The sequence below is a fragment of the Rhincodon typus genome, chromosome 31 (genome assembly GCF_021869965.1).
Source record: "Rhincodon typus isolate 14 chromosome 31, sRhiTyp1.1, whole genome shotgun sequence".
Classification (NCBI taxonomy): Eukaryota; Metazoa; Chordata; class Chondrichthyes; order Orectolobiformes; family Rhincodontidae; genus Rhincodon; species Rhincodon typus.
In genome coordinates, this window is record NC_063362.1 from 9,070,408 (window position 1) to 9,095,790 (window position 25,383).

At 43.5% G+C, this 25,383-nt stretch overlaps 1 protein-coding gene across 2 annotated transcripts in view; it reads left to right on the forward strand.

The window, feature by feature from the left end:
• agrn (agrin) overlaps positions 1 to 25,383 on the forward strand; it is a 503,633-nt gene that overhangs the window by 376,754 nt on the left and 101,496 nt on the right. For both annotated transcript variants that reach the window (XM_048614989.1, XM_048614990.1), the window contains 6 exons: positions 5,925 to 6,119; positions 9,088 to 9,288; positions 15,408 to 15,553; positions 17,395 to 17,500; positions 22,050 to 22,157; positions 24,499 to 24,663. In XM_048614989.1, coding sequence (XP_048470946.1) covers positions 5,925 to 6,119; positions 9,088 to 9,288; positions 15,408 to 15,553; positions 17,395 to 17,500; positions 22,050 to 22,157; positions 24,499 to 24,663 — 921 coding nt within the window. The remainder of the gene's footprint in view (positions 1 to 5,924; positions 6,120 to 9,087; positions 9,289 to 15,407; positions 15,554 to 17,394; positions 17,501 to 22,049; positions 22,158 to 24,498; positions 24,664 to 25,383) is intronic.

Sequence of the window (25,383 nt, forward strand, 5' to 3'; positions counted from 1 at the left end):
AGCTTGGTACCTAGAATGTAGTCAATAACAACACTGAGAGTGGGTTTAATTCCCATACCAGCTTGGTACCTAGAATGTAGTTGATAATAACATTGAAAATGTGGGTTTAATTCCCACCAACTGAGCTAGTTGTCTACTTAGATAACGAGGTGTAGAGCTGGATGAACACAGCAGGCCAAGCAGCATCAGAGGAGCAGGAAAGCTGACGTTTCGGGTCGAGACCCTTCTTCAGAAATGGGGTCTAGTTGTCTACTTGCCCTGTTCTTTGACAATATGGCATAAGCCACGGTTAGCAACCTTTGGATGTGTTGCATAGAGAGGGGATGTGCAGCTTAGTTTAGGGACCTCAGCTTTACCAGCATCGGTGGTGTATCCTTTTAAGGATGAGCTGAGAAGAAGCAACACCAATAATAATGTGCTACATTTGACAGGAATTGGCTCAGGAAGTCTGTGTTTTCTGGATTGTAACATCAAATGGGCTCTGCTTTCACTTCCACCTTAATAGGAGGAGTGACAATGGCCACATACTGTCACTTCCCTACGGTGCAAAGCAATATTCAAGGACAAACATTTTCACTGTACGATGACTGTAAATTAAGTCAGTTCTGGCAGCTACTGCGTGATTTAGTTTCCAAGAGCTTTGGTTCTACTGCATTTTCTATTGAAAAGAATTGAAAGTGCTTGCATCAGATTGATGTACAAAAACTATGATAATATGGTGAATAATGGAATGGAAACCCTTTATCTAAAGTAGACAATGGCCATGAACAATCAAAACTGACATGATATTAGACTAAATAGGGGAGCAAAGTAGAACTAAAAGCAACGGTAAAATATGATACGTAACAAATGCGTAGGATCCTTTGTAAATAAACTTAATTAATAATTTGGATCTCATTAAATTAATTGAAAAGAAACAAAATTGGACACGTATCCCAAACTTTGTTCCCAAATTTGAAAAACAATGGAAGAACTAGTGATGATGTGAAGAATTTAAATGATGAGGTAAATGAGAAGACGATTACAATTTTTATTTTTCTTAATTAGGTGAACTTTTGTGATTGTTGAGATAATACATGTGAGAATGGAATCTGTATAGACCAGTAGCAATTTACAATTAGATGAAATACAATCTGATGTTGAATAAAATGCCCTTAACCATGCCCCAGCAACAAGGAGAAAATTTATTTTCAGAATAGAGATAATAGAATTGCAAATGAGGAATCTGGTACTGCTTTTGTTGCTTGCAGCACACAAGAAAACGTCCCCTCTCTTGACAAAGCACCGTCACTGTTTAAACAAAGTGAATCCCCACATCCCTGTCCCATTTACAGCCCTGCCTACCCTTTGCTACAAGCATAACCCCTGCGACTGAATGGGTGGGAGTAGAATTGGCCCTGAGACATGGGGGTGGAAGTTGCAATTTTATCCTAACTTGGGATGGGGAAACCCACAGGAGTATGTGCAACTTTGACTTTAAACCAGCCAATATTTCTGTTTGACATCAGTGGAGATTAAAATGGGGAGGTGGGTCTAGGCCCGAAACGTCAGCTCTCCTGTTCCTCTGATGCTGCTTGGCCTGCTGTGTTCATCCAGCTCTACACCTTGTTATCTCAGGTATAAAATCAAGTTTTTTTGTCAGTTTGCCGAGTGCTGGAATGAATTAACATTGCTTCCATTAAATTGGTTCTAAAACCGGCATTGCACTGGATTTCTTGGTTTTCTGACAAACAGAGTAGGTTAAAATTCTCTCATTATAACAATATACTTACTTACCAACTTTTTTTCTTTTGCTCTTATGCATAAAGAACAGACTCGTGTGGATCATGAAGCTAACTCCACAGTGCAAAATGATGTTTTGGCTGAGATCCACTCACCCACTGCTGATATTACAATCAATTCGGGGATCGACCAAAGTTTCTTTCTAATTTCACGATTCATGTATTTACCAAGTATCATCTGCTGGTTTGTGTTGTCATTGTAATAATTCAGGAATCCTGACTGGAAAGGTACATCATTTGTTGTTGAATATCAAAGTAGAGCCACTATTTGTGGCATACATTGGCCAGTACCAGTCCAGGACAGACGGTTCTGCAAAACCCATCCCTCGGTCTGCTTTATAAAGGGCTCAGGTGATGAGTTCCAGCTGAATAGGGCATTGTCTGTTAGAAAGGGAGCTCATACTCAAAAATGCTCCACAGGGAGAGTAATTTGTGATTCCCCATGGCCCTTAAAGTCGTTATCACAATAATATTACATTTTTATATTTTAATCATCATTTCCACAGTCTAAACTTGTGGTAAATGTATTATGGGAAGTTATTTTTGTTTCCATCATTTTCTTTGAACAGTGAGTGTACCCTTTCCTTCATTTCACAATTCAATTGATTTTGATTTATTTCAAAAAGTTTTATGACAGAAAACTATGTTTTGGAAGGTCGGGAGGATATCTTGTGGCCATTGCTCATTTTATCGGTTGAATTACTTCCACCAAAATGTGTCCTTTTTCAATTTGCTGCTTTTCCATTTTCACTGTGAAACTGTTTAATCTTTCGATTTGATGTATAATATTCTGTTAATGTGAATAATGGCAGACGTGTAGAACCTGTGCCAGGCTGAGCTTTTGGCTTCTTCACAGCTTATTGTGTGTAGCAAGCAGAATGACATTCCATTAAGGTTTTCTATTGAATCCAATTTCTGCCCATTGTCACGTACTAGTATTAATCTCTGTGCAATTTTAGTGCAGGGCTGAGTGTGTTATCAATAACACTTCTTAATAAAGAGTCTGAGATGCTATTGAAACTGCTATCTCTATAATTCAGGAGACAGGTGATGCTGATATGGAGCCATTATATTTGAACATGAGATGACCTTAATTTAAATGTACAAATGGATATTGCAATTCAGCAAGCATAACCATGAACTGGATCATGCCTGTATAGGGTATCGGCTGATCTGAAGGGAGGTATTTTATTAGACAGTATCAGAGCTGAGATGGGAAAGGACTGGTTGACAAAGTGATTTCAGAACCGGCATCTCACCTCTGAGACCCGGGTCCAAACACAGCCGGACAGATGGGATGAATGACCCTTTTTTTGACAGCTGGCCTTGAGAGACTGATGTAACACAAGTGAGTGCAGTGTCAATCTGTGGGCATCTGCTTAGCATGTAAAACTGCCCTGAGATCTGGCACAAATCGGCAGCCCGTATTAATAGAGTGGCTGGTTTTGGGACAGAAAAACGATCTTTTACTGGCATATTATTTACGCAGTTCTGCAAATTGAAAGATCTTGGGCAGCGTGCCTACAGTTTTTCAGTCATGTTCATAATTAGCTGCAAATATTAATTGATAAAGGCAAGTCCTACTGTGTTTGAAACCCATATAAAACCCGTGCATCCATGATTTACAAGCATAATGCAAAAAAATTGACTCACATATGCAATAATGTGGTTTGAGAATCTGGCTACATCAATAACCTGATACCCTTCTACATATCACTTTACCGAGTAAATACCTCTCAGTAATCTTTTTACCTTGCACAGGGCAGTAAGAGATTTATGCTAGTTATCTCTTATCTGATCTAATGTCTCCATAAATTCGATGGAATTCGTTTGTATTATGGTGAGTGATGTGAGTTCCAGATTGAATCAAACAAATTAATGGATTCCCAAACTACATTATTGCATTTTTCAGTCCATTCTTATTGCATTATGCGTGTAAATCATGGATGTGTGGGTTCTATAAGCGTTTTGAAACACAATAGAACTTGTCTTTATGAGTTGATATCTCCAGCTTGTTATGAATATGACTGGATTAATTTGTGAATGAATAACATGCCTCAGAGGAGGAAATCCAGTGACCTCCTTCAAGGGCTGTTTGTGTTGTGGTGAGAGACACACAATCTGTAATAGAAAAGGAAAACTTTAGTAAAATAGATCTGAGTGGCTGCCAGTGATTTAGTGTGGTGGTTCCCTCACAGGAAAGAAGTGCAAGCTTTGTGGAGGCTGTCATTAAAATCCACCCTCTGTGCTTTACGGATTTTTGGTAAAGCAACATCAGCCCTGTATTTTGAAGTCTGTACTTTATAGCCAAGTGTGTCATTAGAACAGTGACTGGACTTCAAATAGGACTTCATTGGTTGGAAAGTGCTTTGAGGCATCTAGTGGTTATGAAAGACACTATGTAAATGCAATTTCCAGTGGTCATAGGAGTTGGTGATGTGGATGAATTTTGTTTAACCAGCTTGTAGCTGCATTCAAATAAGGTCAAGACATGTAAGGGACCTACTCCGGTAAATAGAAACTGTATGCATTACAATACATTTCTTTCCAATTTTCAGGCTATTCTGTATTTTTCTCTTTCAGAGAAGTCAAAAATGACCTCTATAGTAACAATGGAAATGATGAAAATCGTTAGATTATTTAGAAGAGAGTTGACTGTTGTAATGGGCAAATTATCAGCATTCCTCCTGATTGGATTGATTAAACGGTCTCCCTCAATCATCTCTTTCTTGTCATTGTGCTTGTTCTTAAAAAAACATCAAGACATTGCTGACAGTCAATGTATAAATCTTGCATAACTGCAATCTGCAACCTGCATTGGGAACTATTGTTCAAATTAGTTGCTATTTATCATTAGCACAAGCAATGGTTGAGATAAACAGAAGAAATACATTTAACAGGAAGCTAGATATATACAAGAGGGAGAAAAGAATTGAAGGGTATGCTGATTGAAGTAATTTGAGAGGTGATGTGTTTGGAACATGAACACCCAGCATGGAGCAGTTGGGCTGAATGGCCTGTTTCCATGCTGTACGATCTATGTAATCCTATGTATCATTCTCAACTTGTTAAAACAAACTTTTTCTGTGAAATATGACCTGGGATTACAGGACTGACATTTGGAGAGAGACTGGATCAGTTAGGAGGACTACATTTAAAGTTTTTTTTGAGGAGTACATTCATTGGAGCTTGGAAGAGTGAGGGAAGATATTATAGAAACCTAAAACATTCTAATGGGACTAGACAGGATAAACAGGATGTTCCAATATCCTAGGGAGGCAGAACTAGGGCTCACATTTTTAGAATACAGGGTAGACCATTTAGGATCGAGATGAGAAGAAAATTCTTCACCCAGCGAGTGGAGGGCCTATAGAATTCTCCGCCACAGAAAGTGGTTAAGGCCAAAACCTTGAATGTTTTTGAGGAGTTAGAGATAGTTCTTAGAGCTAAAGGGATCAATGGATATGGGGAGAAAGTAGGAACAAGGGACTGAGTTGATTGATCAGCCATGATCATGTTGTACAGCAGAGCAAGCTCAAAGGAATGAATGCCTTACTCATCCTATTTTCTATGTTTCTCTAATATGGTTGGACAATGTAAATATTTTGATTTGGACGGCACGGTGACCCTGCTGCCTCACAGCGCCAGGGACCTGGGTATAATTCCAGCCTCAGGCAACTGTCTGTATGGAGTCCAAAGATGTGTGGGTTAGGTGAATTGGCCATGCTAAATTTCTCCATAGTGCCCAGGGGTGTGCAGCCTAGGTGGGCTAGCCATGGGGAATGCAGGGATAAGGTAGTGGGGTGGGTCTTTGCAAGGGGTAGTGTGGACTCGATGGGCTGAATGCTTCCACACTGTAGGGATTCTGTGATTCCAGCAGCTGCACTTCATTCCCAGGTTATCTTCAGAGCTAAAGAAACCAACCTGAAGAATTGAAAAGCAGGAATCATAAGGCATGGATATCTGTACATTCCTAATATTGAACATCTTACCATGCAGTTTCAGTACATATTTGCCCAGGAGTGAATTGGGATGTTTGCATACTTTAACTTTTTGCCACTAACCTTCATGGGGTGGATGGTGGAATGACAAGGTTACTTTTGGATTTTAAGTGATGTCCTGTGTTTTTATTCCCAATTCCAGATCGCTGTGGAAACTGCCAGTTTGGTGCCATTTGCGAGGCAGAAACAGGAAAGTGCCTTTGCCCCACAGAATGTGTAAGCTCCGAGCAGCTGGTGTGTGGCACAGACGGCAACACATACAATAATGAATGCGAGCTACACGTTCAGTCCTGCATCAAACAAAGGGATATACAAGTTGCAGCCCAGGGAGAGTGCAGTAAGTCTTTTGGCATTGCCTTTTATAGAGAGTACCCTCAGAGGGAGTCATATGTCTGCAATCCTAACTTGAGGTTCAGCCCTGGTATTGGAGTAGTTCCCATGGATTACAGTGATCCCATGGCAGGACTTAAAGATGATCTCTCCTAGTGTGTGGAAAAAAATCCCTCCCTAAATCAGTAGTTACCACAAAGCATGTTTCACTGTCCAGTTGGAAAGTTGCCTGTTCAGAATTCTGGTTGTGTTTATGTACATTATTTTCGCTACTATCCAAAAACAATTCACCACATGGAGTGCTTTAAGACATTTCAATATAAGGCACTATGTATTTGCAAGTGATTTTATTATTAACGATGACTGAGGTTTTTGAGTGGTGTCTAAGTAAAGACCCTTGAGTTCCTTCTGATATTGGTTTTGTTTGTCATAACGTTCTCACCTTTCAATGGTGCCATACGTTGAGCTATGTTTCAGTTTAACGGCTGACAAAGCACGTTAGGTTCTTGATGCATTGGCAAAGTCACCAAAAGGTTTAGAGAGATAAACGTTATTCAGTTATTATTGAAGTTTGAATTGAGCTTGTTTTGATGAAAGATATATTTAAGTGAGGTAGACGTGCCATTAATTCTTTAAATGTATTTAGTTTGTTAGGTAGTAAGTAACCAAACAACGTTACACACTTTCTTGGCCCTTAGTGATCCCCTCACATGAGCTTCGCAGGTTTTGCTGCCTAGAGTCCAGGCAGATTTTGTCCCTGCAGTTACTCATTGGAGCCTCATTGTCACATAAACTTCAGTCAGAGCTGACCAGTGGTTCTATCATGAAATAAACACTTACATTTGTATAAGCAACTTTTATGACCCCAGGATGTATTAATGCATCTTAAAGCTGGTAAAGTCCTTTTTAAAGTTTAGTCACTGTTGTGATGTAAGAGATATTGCATCCAATTTGCACAGAGCAAGTTCCCACCAATAACAATGTGACAATGGCTTAATGATCTTTGTTGCAACATTGATCAAGGGTAAATATTGGCCAGGATACCAGGGATAACATTCTCCTCTTTGAAACAACACCATGGGAATCTTCTCTAAGCCCCAGAGAGGCAGATTAAGCCTCAGTTTAATGTTTCATTCAAAACCTGAAACAATGGACCAAGTCAAAGAGCAATGCAGTGATGTGTAATTTTAATATTGAGACTCAGATTTTCTGTTTTCAATTGGATGAAAGCAAGTGTTTTTGTCACATTCTTTTTGGTGGAGAGTATTCCCTTTTTAAACACATCTCCGGATGGAACCTGTGTGGGAACTGCAAAGTGTCCACCCTATCGTCTGTTTTCACATTTCAGCACCAAATCAGAAACCAGCCGTTTAAATGTGAATTGAAATGTATCTGTTTCTGATCATGTTCCTCCTCAACTGAGCAATTGAATGAACATACCCTGTACAATGGTCTGTAACCTTCCTTAAAGATTGGATAAGCTGACTGTAGATGTAAGCATTGCTTTAACATGCATTGAATATGGTTTATTTAGGCATTTGCATCCCACCTCCCAGACAGGTTATTCCAATTATTGTAGTCTCTGTAGCTTATGGCACTGAAAGATTGTCAGTAATCGGTCAGATTGGTCATTTTTTGCTTTATTCATTCATGGGATGTGGGCATTGCTGTCTAGGTCGGCATTTATTGTTCATCGTCTAACATCATCAACCATGTTGCTCTGGGTCTGGAGTCACATGTAGGTCAGACCAGGTAGGGGCGACAGATTTCCTTCCCTAAAGGGCATTAGTAAACCAGATGGACTTTTTAAAAAATGACAATATTTACCCCATTAGGCTAGCTTTTAATTCCAGACTTTTTAAAAAATAATCAAAATTTACCACCTGACACGTTGACATGCAAACCCATGTCCTCAGAACAACATCCTTGGGTTCTGGAATCCGAGTGCAGAGACATGAAAACTACATCCTCCTGAAAGTAGGTGGGAGTATAACTCTTAACTATGAGAGAAGAAGGAAGGCGTTCAGTCAAGGTCAGGAAAGACACAGTTTTCCATCTTATACTTGCGGGTGTGAGTTCACTATTGCCTGTTATGGCTTGAGCTCTGTGCTGACAGAATACTGACTCCTAAATCCAGTTGGGGAAGTTGGCATCATCTGTGGCATACGTGACACCTCCCATCTTGTCAAAAAATCACGCCAGTGGTAGCTCTGGAGGGATCTGTGGCCAGGCCATTGCTCCTTCACCGCTAACATTGAGGGAAGTCACACAAAGGCTCTGGGTGAGAGTTCCTATAAAAAGTAATAGAGTGTGAAGGAAAAATCTGATAAATCTGAGAGGCACAGATGGTTATGATTTCATATTTTTAATCCTTTCCTCCCCTCCCACTCCAACAGTAATGCAAATGGCTTGGCTCTGTGGTTTTATGAAGATTGTGCTCATTCCAACACCATGTAGAAGTTGAGACGTATAATCTCTGTCAGGCACTTGCTTTGTAAATGGTGGTCAGGCTGATTTAACCCCCTAATTATTTCTCCATTGTTGTCAGTTGTGACTAACCACAAACATGGTACAAGTGAGTTGCAGAGGCTCCTTAAAGAGAGCAGCTGGATATATATATGTGTCGATCTAAAAGCTCTTGATGAGAATGATGGATTGTCTGTGGTTAACAAAGTCGTTCAAGGAAATACATTAGCAGAAGGGGAGGCGATGGCCTAATGGTATTATCACCACACTATTAATCCAGAAACCCAGATAATGTTCTAGGGCCCCAGGTTCCTCTGTGGGACCATGGCAGATGGTGGAATTTGAATTCAACAGAATAAATATCCTGTGTGGACTTCTAACCTGTTTGTCTTCTGAAAATTTAACTGATTTCGTTACCGTTGGAGGAAGGTCTCTAGGCACGATGCAGAAAGGTTTCTTAACGTTGTGCTATTCCTACGGGCTCACCTTCTCACTGTTCGATTTCGCAGAGCAATGCGGCTCCAACATCTGTTTGTTTGGAGCAAAGTGCGTCGGTGGCCAATGTGTCTGTCCTCGGTGTGAAAACCAACCCATTTCCTCAGTCTGTGGGAGCGATGGGGTCACGTACATGCACCTGTGTGATCTACAATCTGCCTCCTGCCAGCAGAAAAAGATAATCGAGGTTGTGGAAGAGGGTTCTTGTGATGATGGTATGTATCCGTTGTAAACTTGTGCAACATACTTGGCTAGTGAGGGGTGCTGCCCTACAGTTCTGAAGCTGTGTCCATTAATGGAACAAGCTTGGCACTGCCTTCTCATCAAATTGTCAACTACTTATCAGGAAAATTCAATAGATGAAACAAGCAAAGGTTATTGTCCATCAAGCAGGATCAATACATAGCCAAAATATTCCTGAGAGTGTGCTTCATCTGTTCAACTTCCAGAGACTGAAAGACTGTTAAGACTTTCTGATTCCTCCAAAGTTGAATGCATGGAGCTCCATCTTTAATGGCTCCACTATTTCTGATCTGCCCAGTTTAGAACTTAGAGAATCAATCATCCACAAGCCCACAACACATTTTGCGAGTGAAAAGTCACCGAGTTGTAATTTTATCTCTGTTTCCTTTTCAATAGATTTTGCCTGGTTTGCTGAGTTTTATTTCAGTGTTTTCTGATTATATTTAATGATTTCTAACTTTTCTGACATTATCCAGTTATCTGACAATCAGATTTTGCTATAATTGGGATTGTCGAGCAACCTTTGGTACTTCAAAATACCCTGTTGTTAGCTTCTTTTCTGCCTGTCTCTCTCACTCTGCCAATGCAGCTCAAGGCCCTGGATCATAGAATCCCTACAGTGTGGAAACAGGCCCTTCAGCCCAACAAGCCCACACCGACCCTCAGAGCATCCCACCCAGACCCATCCCCCTAAACTCCACTTAATCTACACATGCCTGAACGCTATGGGCAATGTAGCATGGCCAATCCACCTAGTGTGCACATCTTTGGACTGTGGGAGGAAACTGGAGCACCCAGAGGAAACCCACGCTGACACGGGGAGAATGTGCAAACTCCACACAGACAGTCACCTGAGGGTGGAATCGAACCCAGGGCCCTGGTGCTGTGAGGCTGCAGTGCTAACTACCGAGTCACCGTGCTGCCCTGAGGGTAACCATGAAGAAGATGAGATATTGGGCTTGTGCGATTGAATTAGGCCAGAAAGTTCCCCTTTTTTAAACGATATGATCAGATTATGAGTGTTTTGATTTGTGGACAAAAACAAGTGGGGACAAGTCGTAGTATGAAGAGGAAGAAAAAGGTCGTCAACAATATTTAATGGAGGGATCTCATCTACAAGATGGAGAGCCAGTGGTACCCCTGCAAAGACAATTTTTTTCTGAGGAAATCCGGTATATTCCATCAGGCACTTGACTAGACAGATGTTGGTCTTCCTCAAGATGAAGGACACTATAGACAGAAACCTCAGCTTGCCTTTGCTCAACAGCAACTCCAGGGAAGTGATGGCTGCTACAAGTACCCATCCAAGGCTGAGCATCACAGGGATGCAGACACAGGTGAATAATGGCAAGAGATGTTAGTGAAAGAGGGCGACTGCCAGGGCACTCCCCTGCATGATTGCCAGGTTCCTCAATCAGGCAAGAGTACCCTACAGCGTTGTGCTTTTTATGCCTCCCACTTGGCGGATTCCATGCAGGGACCGGAAGAGGCCCTTAAGGGAACATTAAACACCCACTTTGGGGCCTCAGTAGGTGCCAGTTCAGGAAAGCTGTCCCAAGCCCTCTTGCCATGCATTTAATTGGGGCAGTGAGAGGGAGGCAGAGGGAACTCCAGCTGCCACCCTCCCACCTGATTAAATGTCGCCCCTCACCGACGCCAAACTTGCCTTAGGGCTGGGGCATTAAATTTCACTCGTGATTGGTTTTCAATTCTCAGAGGATAGCGTGTGCTGTTCACTTTCTCCACTGCTCCGCTGCAGGTTTATTCTAACACCTATCGTATAAGCAGACTCTGGTGTGCTATGATACTCGAGCACTTTGTTTCTGGAGCAGGCTTTCATAGGAAACAACTATCAAATTCTTCAGTGCAGCTGCTCCGCGCTATTGTTAAATTTACTTGTGTAGGTCGTGCATTGACTGTCTGCATCTAAGCAGTGGAAAATCATCCCTTGTGGGAAACACTTCACAAAGCGATTGGGAGCCAGTTCTCTGCCAAGTGCATTGTCCTTGACAATGTGATAGACTCATCAGGCCACCGAAGCCAAGTTCCAGACAGTGCAAATTATGGCTGGAGTGATGAAGACAGGTTTATTAGTGTTCCCATTCTGCTAAAAGGTCCTCATTAAGTCGCAAGACGTTACTCATCACAATACAAGTTTGAATGGTGCAGTTGATTAAATGCATCTACATACAAAATTATTCGTTTTCCTCCAACCCACCCCCTTCCGTCGAAAACTTGTCAAGGGTAGGAAGGGCTGTTTGCAGATTAAAGTTCAGCTTTTTACCTCACGTCCCAAATACTGCCAGACCAGCTCCATAGGGAATTGGTGAAGTGTAGTGTTACTTCCAATTGGTTTTGTGATGGGAAGCCTCCTCCCCACCCTAATGAAACTTTCCCAATGCAGGGAGAGGCAGTTCATCAACTGCTCTGGAAAAAGGTCAGGATGATTTTGCTTAAAGTCATGGAATCATAGAGATGTACAGCACGGAAAGAAACCCTTTGGTCCAACTCTCCCATGCCAACCAGATATCCTAAATTAATCTGCTCCTATTTGCCAGCATTTGGCCCATATCCCTCGAAACCCTTCCTATTCATGTACCCATCCAGATGCCTTTTAAATGTTGTAATTGTACCAGCCTCCAACACTTCCTCTGGCAGCTCATTCCATACATGCACAACCCTCTCCGTCCCTTTTAAATGTTTCCTCTTACGCCTTAAACCTATACTGTCTAGTTTTGGACTCCCCTGCCATGCGGAAAAGACCTTGACTATTCACCCTATCCATGCCCCTCATAATTTTATAAACTTCTATAAGATCACCCCACGGTCTCCGATGCTCCAGGAATAATAGCCCCAGTCTATTCAGCCTCTCCCTAGAACTCAGGCCCTCCGAGCCTTGACAACATCCTTGTAAATCTTTTCTGAATCCTTTCAAGTTTAAAACAACATCTTCCCTATAGCAGGGAGACCAGAATTGAATACAGTATTCCTCCTGCTAATCAACTCAGTATTCAGTCCTGAGCTCAAAGATTCTGTCACTATCCATGCCGACAGTCCCGTATTTGGAGATATTTAATGAGATTCATTGCAGTTCAAGTGGAAAGTTGTTCACAGTGAGTTTCTACCCAGGTGTTAATGGACAGAGTAGAGTAAAGCATGTCGTACACAGATCTTCTGATGCAGTGCTCACGCAGATAGATAACCCACTTCTTTTCATTTCAAATTTCCTAGTTCACTACCCTTGTCATGTCATATAATCTCCTTTGATTCGAAGGTTCAGGAAACAATAAGCAAGCCTGTGATTTACGTGATGCTGTGGAATTTTCACCCTTGGCATTTGAGAAGGAACAGCTTTGTCAACCAACCTTTAAATGATTACTCTGAATGCTTCATAGACTGATTCCACACTGGCTCCTCAAACCTCTTCAACATTAGGCATCAAAAGCAAACTATAGTGAGGTATCAAAAAAAGCAAGATACAACTAGAAAGATTAGATTTAAACACAAATGTGAGCAATTGATCTTTGCTCATGTGTTGGGAATGATAGAAAGGGTAGAAGTTTGATGGTAACTGCTCCCTAAATACTGTTCCTGAGATATTCAGAGATGTACAGGATGACTTAAAGTATCTTTAATGTAATATAGAGGAAACGGTAAGTTATCCAATACCTAGTGATCCATATGAGATTGATTGTTCCATTATGGTAGGAAATACAAATGTTTGCAACACAAAGACCTGGTTCGTTGTGAATGATGTACAATGACTGGTCTAAATTTGGGATGCAAAGTCCCTTTTTTTTAAACAAAGTGTGTTCATTTTAAATTAACAAGTCATTTGCAAGAATGATTAAACATAGCCTTAGAAAACAAGTTGCTAATTCTAAAGGTGGCTGAAAGCCTAGTGGTGCAATAAACCTTTGGCAAAGGTGAAGACATTTTAATGATGCATCTCCTGTGTTCACTTATTTTGGTCAGAGCTCTTCAGAGGGGAAAGGTTTGAACTATGGAAGGAATTGAACTTGAGGACAGGAAGTGACAAGACAATAAGACACGGGAGCAGAAGTAGGCCATTCAGCCCATCGAGCCTGCTCCCCCATTCAATGAGGTTATGATTGATTTGATAATCCTCAACTCCACTTTCCTGCCTTTTTCCCACAACCCTGATTCCCTTACTGATTAAAAATCTATTTATTTCATGATTGATTGAATATACTTAATGGACAAGCCTCCACAGCCCTCTTTGGTAAAAAAATTCCACAGATTCACTATCCTCTGAGAGAAAAATTCCTCCTCATCACTGTTTTAAATATGCAACCTTTTATTCTAAGATCATGTCCTCTGGTCCTAGACTCTCCCACAAAGGAAAACAACCTTTCTGCATCAACCGTGTCAAGTTCCCTGAGAATCTTGTATGTTTCAGTAAAGTCGGCTTGCAATCATATATATTCCAATAAGCACAGGCCCAATCTACACAACCTCCTCCTCATAAGAGACAGTCCCACCATACTTGGTTTGAGCCTAGTGAACCTTCTCTAGACTCCAATGCCAGTAATATGCCAAAGATATACAATCTTTCCTTAGATAAAAGGCCCAAAATCATTCACAGTATTCCAGCTGTAGTCTGACCAGTGCCATGATTAGTTTTAGCAAAACCAGCCTACTCCTCTATTCCCAATTCCTTTGCCTCCGCCGCATCTGCTCCCAGGATGAGACATTCCACTCCCGTACATCTCAGATATTCTCGTTTTTCAAGGACTGCAACTTCCCCCACCTCAGTGGTTGAGAATGCCCTCGACCGTGTCTCCCGCATTTCCCGCAACTCATCCCTAACACCCCGTCCCCGCAATAACAACCAAAATAGAATCCCCCTCGTCCTCACGTACCACCCCACCAACCTCCGGATCCAACGCATCATCCTCCGACACTTCCGCCATCTGCAAGCCGACCCCACCACCAAAGATATTTTTCCCGCCCCACCCTTATCTGCTTTCTGGAGGGACCGCTGTCTCCGTGACTCCCTTGTCCGCTCCACATTCCCCTCCAGCCCCACCACACCCGGCACTTTTCCCTGCAACCGCAGGAAGTGCTACACCTGCCCCTACACCTCCACCCTCACTCCCATCCCAGGCCCCAAGAAGACTTTCCACATCAAGCAGATGTTCACCTGCACATCTGCTAATGTGGTATACTGCATCCACTGTTCCCGTTGTGGCCTCTTGTACATCGGGGAAACCAAGCAGAGGCTTGGGGACCACTTTGCAGAACACCTACGCTCGGTTTGCACTAAACAACTGCACCTCCCAGTCGCGAACCATTTCAACTCCCCCTCCTATTCCTCAGACGACATGTCCATCCTGGGCCTCCTGCAGTGCCACAACGATGCTACCCGAAGGTTGCAGGAACAGCAACTCATATTCCGCTTGGGAACCCTGCAGCCCAATGGTATCAATGTGGATTTCACAAGCTTCAAAATCTCCCCTCCCCCTACCGTATCCCAAAACCAGCCCAGCTTGTCCCCGCCTTCCTAACCTGTTCTTCCTCCCACCTATCCCCTCCTCCCACCTCAAGCCGCACCCCCATCTCCTACCTACTAACCTCATCCCGCCCCCTTGACCTGTCCGTCCTCCCTGGACTGACCTATCTCCTCCCTACCTCCCCACCTACACTCACCTTTACTGGCTCCATCCCCGCCTCTTTGACCTGTCTGTCTCCTCTCCACCTATCTTCTCCTCTATCCATCTTCTATCCGCCTCCCCCTCTCTCCCTATTTATTTCAGAACCCCCTTCCCCTCCCCCATTTCTGATGAAGGGTCTAGGCCCGAAATGTCAGCCTTCCTGCTCCTATGATGCTGCTTGGCCTGCTGTGTTCATCCAGCTCTACACCTTGTTGTCTCCATTAACATTGACCATTCTTGCTGCCCACTGAAGAGAGCAGATTAAAAACTCAGTCAAAGGGGGGATCCTGGTGGCTTGAGGACGGGACTGTTCTAACATCCTGCCCTCTTGGTTAAATTGCACCCAACGCCTTTCCCATCGTTTTCTGAGCCACGCTTTCTCAGCAGTGTTCTGCCTGTCTTTTTGCTGTTGTCAGAATGCGGTTCTGGAGGGTCGGGATCAGGTGAGGACAATGAATGTGAGCAGGAACGATGCCGGAAATATGGAGGAATGTGGGATGAGGACGCGGAAGACGACCGCTGTGTTTGTGAATTCCTCTGTCGCAATGTCCCTCGGAATCCTGTGAGTAACGACTGTCCTGGTTTTCGCCACTGCCACAGGCAGCTCAGCAAATTAAGATGAAGCTTTGTAATAGTGTCATGAAAAGTGATTCCTTTATCCCTGATCTCCTTTTTGAAAACAAAAGCGCTCTGATGATTGATGATAAGGCACCCTATTGTTCCTGCACTTATAAATTACAGAGGCTGCCACTCAGTCCTTCAGGCTACTTTGGTATAGAATTAAAGAGCCTTTAATTAGAAACTTGAATTTTAATATCTTCCAATATGATGAGCCTGCTGCTAAAACGTACCTTTCCCGAAGGGAAGAATTGCATTCCTGTACGATAAGCGTGACCAGTTTTGGGGTTTATCACTTGCGAATTTAAGAGCAGAACAAATTTTAAGCCCAGTTACTTGATGAATCAATCCATTTTTCTCAATCTCCGCTTCAGGAGAAATCTCTTTACCCTGAGAACAATGAGAATGTGCAATTATCCACACATGGAGTAGCTGAACTGAGCAATATCTTTAAGGGCAATCTAAACGATTATATAAGGGCCAAAGGAACAGAAGGGTGTGCTGATTAGGGTTAGACAAAGCAAGGTGCAAGAAGCTCCAACATCTTTACTGGCGTGGATCCAGATGGTGATAAGGGGGCTGTCTCTGTGCTACATATCAATGTAATAATTGAGTCCAGTGTCTCAGAATGGGCCTAGATTCTGTTTCATTCCTCCTTTGCGGTGGCCAGGGAGATTAATGGGAGGTGCCAACTGTGACATTACTGTTGTATACTGGAGCTCGCATTGATCTTTTTTCAATAACCATACCCGTCAATTTGAGGTCCATTTTGTTAAGACCTCTTTAAGTTATTACCCATAGCTTTCAAGTGCACCGGGTTAGATTTACAGCTTCTATAAATCAATGCCACTTCCATTCAATACCACTGTACTATTCTTTTTTGACACTCACCAGGGCAAGTGACTTTTGCAATGCATGCTTTGTCTGCTTCGCTCAGTGGCAACTGTTTCATCTCTGAATCAAAAGGATTCAGGCCCAATTCCTGCATTTGAATGCGTAAGCTAGACTGATACTTCAGTATCAGCTGACATTTACCACTGTAGCACTGATCTGCCAGAGATTCTATTTTCCGGTCGTAATGTTAAACTGGGGCCCCATCCGCCTGTTCAGGTGCACGTCGAAGATCCCAAGACACGAATAATTTTTACTTTCCATAAAATGACTGAACGTGGTGTGACCTTCAGTGCCTAAAATAGAGGCGAGAAGCCAAATGTAAATTCTTTTGGATCCAAACTGTTCTTGCCACAAGAGATTGCGTCTCGCAGTCACTGCGTTATTGAATTTATAACTTGCTCCCCTCGTCTCCATCGGAATTTCTACAGATATTCAAATTACTTTCTGGCCTCCTGCAGTGGGCTGGTGGGGGGAGGGGGGTGGTGAGGCTGGTGGTGGGAAGAGATCAAGCTGTGGCCTTGTGGAATTTTTAATCTGGAAAGCCTTGTTGGAGGTGTTGCCAATAGCCTGAAGCAAATGGAGAGAACATCTTTTAGAAAGAACTTACTCTTCAAAAAGGAGAGAAAAGCTTTTTTTAAAAGAAATTATGCTGTTAAGTTTGTGAATTGAACAAAGTTCCTTTTATTCCTGTCAGCGGTATTTCTGTTCAAGGCTTTGTCCTCCTTTAAAATCATGCTGGGGATGATACTTGAGACAGATGTTTCAACTTACCTAGTGCTATTTTTTAACAGGATTTCTGACTTTTTAACAGGGTTTAGTACTTTTCCTTTGAAAGTATTTGTCCTTTTTTCTACCTTTTGATGTGAGACTCCCTTCTCTTTGTCTGGCTAGGTCTGTGGGTCTGATGGGGTAACCTATGACAATGAGTGTGCACTGAGGATGGCGCGCTGTACCATGCAAAAGGACCTTCATGTCATCATGCCTAACGCCTGTGAGGGTGAGTGCCCCTTTCACCCATTTGTTGTAATCTAATGATCTGTCATACAGGCCTTGGGATTGATTTAGGACACTTGACCACGATCCTATGGCCCTTCAGCTGGGTGTTGCTCAGTCAACAGACAGTCCCACTGTCAGAACCGAAATCGGGGAGCTAGACCTGCTTTGGGTGATGCCAGGACCTGAGGTGGGGACATGTTGTACTTGGTAGCAGCTGCTGCTGGCGTAGCCATTTCAATTAAAGGGTGGTAGGCAGAATCCACCCTGCCACCTCCTGAAGCAGCACCCCCCACCCTGCTGCCACCTGTCCATCCAACGTGAGCAAAGTGCTCCTTTGAGGTGGGAAGGGGCTAAATTGTCCCATAATGTTGAGCGATGTCTAAGTTACGTGGATTAGCAAGGTAAATGCGGGGTTACGGGGATAGGGTGGCAGGGTAGATCTGGGTGTGATGCTGTTTGGAGGGTCAGTGCAGACTAGATAGATCGAATGGCCTCTTTCTGCATTGTAGGGATTCTAACTTTTCCTTTAAAATGGAGTGCAGCAACAGTGGGTAAGTAATTTAACTCACCAAAGATACCTAGAGATGTGTTTCTAATGTACTTCAGGGGTTAGATGCCGAGGCAAGCTCTTGATCTTTGGCCAGCTGTTGTGAAGGAGTGACAGTCTGTTTATTTTTCCACGCTGTGTGTGTGTCCTTCCTGCCAATATCAACAACTGTTTGGTCAAATGTTTGTTATATCGCCACCAGCAAATGTGCTTTTTCATGAATGTTCTTGCATGGATGTGACATCAGAATTAATCATCAATATTCAGGATCATCCTCTCATAAAATGGAAAGGCTTCAGTGCCCTCCGTGTCCATGGTATGATGTGCAATTGGAGACATTGGAACGCAAAATAATAAGAGGAAATAAATTAACATTTTTGTTTTACCTACTCCAGTCTTCCACACACTGAGATTACTGCACTCCTCTCACTCTGGCCTTATGCATATCTTCTGTTGTAGTCCCCTTGCCTTAGTGGCTGTGCATTTACCTAGTAAATTCGGAACATCCCTGTTTCCCCTCGCCCAGCCTCTCCACCTCTAAACCTCATTCTCCTCCTTTAAGAGTGTCCCTTAAAACCTGCCGCTATGACCACATTTTTGGCCACTTGGTCTCATATCTCATTGTGGGGTTTCATGTCCAGGTTTCTTTGTGAATTAGCTCTTGTGAAGTCCCTTGGGCTGCTGTTTATACCAAGTTAAAGGGCTATCTAAATGCAAAATTATTGCCGAATTGAAGAATCTTCGGTTGCGGTTTTCATCCAACTTCATCACACTAGGCAGAACTCCCTCAAAAATACCTTGCAGTGATGATAGGAGGACTTAATGCTAATTAACATGTCAGACAAAGAAAAGAAATATTAAAATTACTGAGTATTTAATGTCGTAATGTTAGGAGGTGCTAATGGTGAGACCAGTTTTAAACTAATGTGGGAAAGTTATCAAAATATCTGGTGAAACTATGGAGGTATAATTCAGGCTTGTGGTGAATCATAAACTGCATTGTTAGTATTCTGGCACTTGGGACACCTACCACCTATAAGCTGCACTGCAGCAACTCGGTAGGACTCTTTTGACAGCACCTTCCAAATCCACAATCTGTACTAGTGAGAAGGATAAGGGCAGAAGATGCATGGGAACACCATCATCTGCAAGTCCCACCCTATCCTGATGTGGAGGTATATTCTCATTCCTTCACCGTCACTGGGATGAAATCCTGGAATTCTCTCCCTGATGTAACCACATCCCGAAGACTGCAATAGTTCAAGAAGGCAGCTTGCTACCACCTCTCCATGGCAATTAGGGATGGACAATAAATGCTGGCCTAGCAAGTGATGCCCACATACCATTAACGAATAATAAAGGAACACCTTCAGCTCCTCAATGGAATTATGCTGTTTCAACTTGGCCACAACCTTCTCATATCCTCTCCAGCATCAATCTGTTTCCCATTCAGAAGAGTTCAGAATGCCTCTGAGGAGACTGAAGGAAGTGTTACCATTAGTGACACTGAATTTGTCATTCAGTCAGATAAAAAGTCAAAATCTATGATTAAATTTGTAAGGCTAATGAAGAAAAATGCTTTGACGAAGAAACAGAAGTTAACTGACCCAGCATAATCACTGCACTCTTGTGACATTATTATGGAATATGACTCAGATTGGTATGGAAACCCGATCCAGAAATGTCAGGCAGCATCACGACTTGTGTTAACACACAGAGTCCTGATCAGCGGTAGGATTGAAGATCCATGCCCTTACAGAAATGTTCTTTCAATCTGTTGTTAAGACTTTGAACCAAGATCAGAGAGAACTGTGGAACCAGAGCATTTCTTTTTTGTCTATCAATGTTTCTTAAATTTGCTTTCAAGCAGCCTGTAGAAGCTGATTTAGAATCTGATTCGACTGGAGGACCAGATGCAGTGTGGGCTGGAAATGACTGGGATCAGCTGTTTCCCTACTTAAATCGTTTGAAGTTCTGTGAAGTGCAATTTAATTGCATTAAAAGCACAGGACTAAACCAAAACTTGAATACAGCCAGCTTTGAGTATGGCTGGATAGGTTAATTAGAAAGGGAGCAGGGTTTTTATAAACCACTGGAATATCTTGTTGTCCCCATTTGCTACTAAGTCATGATTGTCTTTTTTCAGTGCAAAAACCAAAATTCAACTATGAGTTATTTTTGGATGGGTGTTTCCCTATCGTATACACCAATTCCACGCTGAAAGCTTCCATTTGTCTAGGAACTAAGCTGGGAGTCTGCAAACGGGCAACTGGCATAAAGGCCTTCTGACAAATTACAGGTCCCACCTTCTCAATATAAAGCCCTTGCTGACCAAGCACCTTTTATTTTCCCCTTTCCTGGTGACCTGCAGACCTCTGGATCCCTTCCACCATCTCTGCCTGAATTCTGGAAGGTTCCATTAAGGCAATCCTGAGATTTCATAGAATCCTTACACAGTGTAGAAACAGGCCCTTCAGCCCAACAAGTCCACACCAAGCCTCAACGCATCCCACCCTGACCCATTTCCCCCATAACCCACCTGATGTACACATCCCTGAACACTATGGGCAATTTTAGCCTGGCCAACCCACCTAGCCTGCATATCCTTTTCTGTGGGAGGAAACCAGAGCACCTGGAGGAGACACAGGGAGAATGTGCAAACTCCACACAGACAGTCGCCCAAGGGTGGAATCAAACCTGGGTCCCTGGCGCTGTGAGGCAGCAGTGCTAACCACTGAGCCACCGTGCCGCCCCTAGATCTGGAATGTGCTGCCTGTGTACGTGGTAGCAGCAGGTTCAATCAAGAGGAACTTGGTTTATTATCTTAAAGGAAGATTGTGCGGGATTGTATGGGAAGAGACGGGTGGGGGGATTCGAATGGCACTAATTCAGATGCTCATGTGGAGGGTTGGCACAGACACGAGGGGCTGAATGGCCTCTTTGCTGTGCCTTAATAATTCTGAGATAAAACCGTGCACTCTGCCCTCCCGATACCTTGACTGCAGCTTCAGCAGTTGACACTGTCAGCTGATCACTGGAAGCATCTTTTCACGCTACTGAAACCAGCTTAAAAATGTACCACAGGAACCTCTGCTTTCAAATTCCATGCACCTAATTCCAACCTGCTGCATCTTCCTGTATCCCAACTATAATAACTCTGTGTATACGATCTGGAAACACCCACCCAAAAATAACTCAGAGTTGAATTTTGGTTTTTCAAAGGGAATGGAGCACATAAGTAAGAAGAAACTATACAAGGGGATAGTCAGATCGTAGCTGAAATACTGGGAACAGTCTTCCGCCCCTTATCTAAGGGAAGATTTATTGAGATAAGGGGCAGTCCCGAGAATGTTCACTAGGCTGATACCAGGTATGGATGGAATGTCTCATGAGGAGGAGCTTGAGTAGACTGGGCGTGTACTCATTGGGATTCGGAAGAATGAGAGGCGACTGCAGTGAAACATACAAGATTGTTAGGGAACTGGACATGGTAGATGTGGAAAGGTTGTTTCCCCTTATGGGAGAGTGTAGGACTGGAGGGCAATGTATCCAAACAATCTCAGGTTGCACATACAAACCAGAGATGAGGAGGAATTTATTCTATCAGAGGGTTGTGCATCTGTGGAATTCTTTACTATAGATGGCTGTTGAAGCTGGGTCATTAAGTATACTAAAAACTGAGAGAGAGAGAGATATTTTTAATCAGTAAGGGAATCAAGGTTTATGGGGAAAAGGCCGGAAAGTGGAGTGGGGGATTATCAGATTAGCCATGACCTCATTGAATGATGGAGCCGGGCTGAATGGCCTACTTTTGCTGCAACATCTTAGAGTCCTGTTCTATAGCTGTACTGCTGAAGGGGCAGCAAGATCTTGGTGGCTAAAAAAACGTCTGGTGTTCATCCTATAAAACCCAAATGGCTACTTGATTTTCCAGCTGGTACATCTGTATTAGAATGTGTCAAAACATTATCTGTTTAACGTACTTCCCTCACTCTTTCTACAGTTGCAATTCCACCATCTGCCCCACAGCAACACTGCAGCAAATCTGTTTATGGCTGTTGTCTGGATAATGTAACTGCTGCCCAAGGAGTTGGCCTCGCAGGTTGTCCGAGTAAGTCAGGATTCTTGGAAATTTTGTTGTCCCAGAGTGCGGCGATTGGTTATCCAATAATTGGTGGCTCAACCAGACAAGAGTCAGTGGCAAAAAGTGACAAAAATCTACCATAAGATTTGAGCCACTGTTTTGTTACACTTATACTCTTATCAGGATGACTCCCATGGTCTCTGTTATAATTGCTTCAGTTCCTGATGAAGCATTGAGTATTTACAGGTGGTGCTTCTCAGGAAGAATATCCCACAGTTCACGTGGGCATTGGAGGTGTTATGGTGGCTCAGTGGTTAGCACTGCTGCCTCACAGCGCCAGGGACCCAGGTTTGATTCCACCCTCGGGCAGCTGTCTGTGTGGAGTTTGCACATTCTCCCCATGTCTGTGTGGGTTTTCTCCGGGTGCTCCGGTTTCCTCCTGCAGTCCAAAGATGTGCAGGTTCAGTGGATTGGCCATGCTATATTATCCATAGTGTTCAGGGATGTGTAAATTAGGTGGCTTATAGGGGAATGGGCCTGGGTGGGATACTCCAAGGGTCAGTGTGGACTTGTTGGGCCAAAGGGCCTGTTTCCACACTGTAGGGATTCTATGATTTTATTGTGTACCCAACTATGGATGGACTGTCAGGCATAGCACCTGAACTAGTTAACCACAAGGTAGACCACAACCAGGGCATTGCGTGCATTAAATTGGGGCCACATAGACCTCCATCTCCTCTACCAACTCTACCAGTAAGATAAGAGGCAAAATACTACGGATACTGGGAATCTGACATAAGGGCAGAAAGTGCTTGAGAAACTTGAATGGTTCAAGAAGGCAGCCCACTACCACCTTCTCCTGGGCAATTAGGGATGGGCAGCAAATACTGGTCCAGTCAGCAATGCCCACCTCCCACGAATGAATATTTTAAAAATATAGAATAAACGCAGAACTACAAATGTCGCAATTATCAGAAACAAAAACAGAAATTGCTGGAGAAACTCGGCAGGTCTGGCAGCATCTGTGGAGAAAGAAAACAGAGTTAACATTTCGGGCCCAGTGTTTGGTTGCTTTCCCTTCAGAGATGCTTCCAGATCCTCAGAGTTTGCCCAGCAATTTCTGTTTTTGCTTCTACTAAATAAAACAGGTCTGGCAGCATCTCTCGAGGGATGAACAGAGTTAATGTTTTGACACCAATTACAGTCTGCTTCAGTTCTGAAGAAGAAATGTATTGGACTCGAAACGTTAACTCTGTTTCTGTCTCCACTGAAGCTGCCAAACCTGGTGAGACTTTATAGTGCATTCTGTAGCTTTATTTATTTGAGTATTACAAAAGATGTGCTTCTGTGCTGAGGGATCTCCCTCATCAAGAGGATATTCATTCCCAGAGGGACTGCAATGTTGGTGCATAATTTTATGTCAGGGATGCTGGCGACACTAGTATTGAACTATGACGAGCTTGTGATTTTGGGAATTGTGGCACCTGAGTACCAGCCCAGGTTGGCACCATCCTGTGGCAGGATGGTGCCAATGGGTGGGCTCCTATGGTTACCCAGCTCACCAGCTGGGGCAGAGCTGACACTCAATTTTCCAAGTGAGAGGCAGTTCAAGATGGATGCCCCCTCTCTCTCAACTCTTTAAGATTGAAAAAGAAGAACTGATGGAACAACCTTGGCACCATTGTATGGTGGGGGAGATCCCTGCTGTGCTCAGACTGGTGAGAAGGGAGGATAGATTTCAATGCCCACCTGGGGTCCTGTTCCACCCTCTAGGCGATGTGCCACCAGCTGGTGTGTACCTCTGCCAGCCTGCAGGGCAATTGGAAAATTCTAGTCAGCCTCTGACATGAGGTCTTAATGGGCCATTGACTGTTGAAAAAGTAGCTGCCCACTGCTTGCGGGCAGTCCTCATCTTACCCCTTTGGGAGTGTGGCCTGGGTGGGTGGGTGGGGGGGGATGAGAAATGGCAAGGCAGCCTCAGGTTATGTTGCCACCTTCCCATGTGCTTGCTCCCCCCCCACCCCAATCCTCCCCAATCTCTTTATGTAACGTGCGTCGGTTCTTCTTTGTAGGATTCAGTACGTTTTCTATGCATTTGTTATTTTTATGTCCTCATTTTGAAAGTCTATTCTGAAATAAATCGAGTCGCTGTATTGTCAACATGAAGACAAATGGGCAATGTGATTTAGAGTCAGAGATGTACAGCATGGAAGCAGACCCTTTGGTCCAACTCGCCCATGCAGACCAGATATCTTAAATTAATCTAGTCCCATTTGCCAGCATTTGGCCCATATCCCTGTAAAACCTTCCTATTCGTGTACCCATCCATACGCCTTTTGAAGGTTGTAATTGGTGTGATCTTTTACAGGCACCTGTCGGTGTAATAAGTATGGGTCTTACAGTGGAACATGTAGCCCCAGCACTGGTCAGTGTTCCTGCAAGCCCGGAGTGGGTGGTCTCAAGTGTGACCGTTGTGAACCAGGCTTCTGGAATTTCCGTGGTATCGTCATAGACGAGAAAAGCGGATGTACTCGTAAGTGAATGTCACGGATGCTTTGATTATGTTGAATGTAAAGATAATGCAGTTTATTCTTTACCCTTTTCCTTTCCCATTCAAGTGGACTAATGAGCTTCCCACGTGACACAATAGTGTGTGGCAGGCACTCCTCAAGAAAGGCCCAAACCTGTGCTGTGTGTAGCTCATTGTGTTTAATCCTGGTGGTGTGTTGGCACAGGCACGTGAAATTCTCCTTGTGGCCTGGACAGCAAGTGTGAGATTATGGATAGCAAGTGAGGAAAGGTTAGCCTGTTGCATTCACTTCAATGATCTCAAATGCTCACCATCTGATCTTGAGCAGTGAGTTCTTTCTTGTTTGGAATCTGTATCTAAATCTGTTTCATGTTGGGCTTTTAGAGAGGGAGGGAGAAAGGGAGAATGTGTGTGTGTGGGTGGAAGTCCGTGCGTGTGTGGGTGCATGTCTGTGTGCATGTGTGCGCGCGTGTGTGTGTGTGCGCGTGTGTGTGTGCACGTGTGTGTCCATGTGTGGGTGCATGTGTACGCGTGCGTGTGTGAGCATGTGTCTGTGCGTGTGTGGGTGCATGTGTGCGCGTGTGTGTGGGTGCATGTGTGTGTCTGTGTGGGTGCATGTGTGTGTCCATGTGTGGGTGCATGTGTGCGCGTGTGTCAGTGCATGTGTGTGCGTGTGTGGGTGCATGTGTGTGTGCATGTGTGGGTGCATGTGTGTGTCCGTGT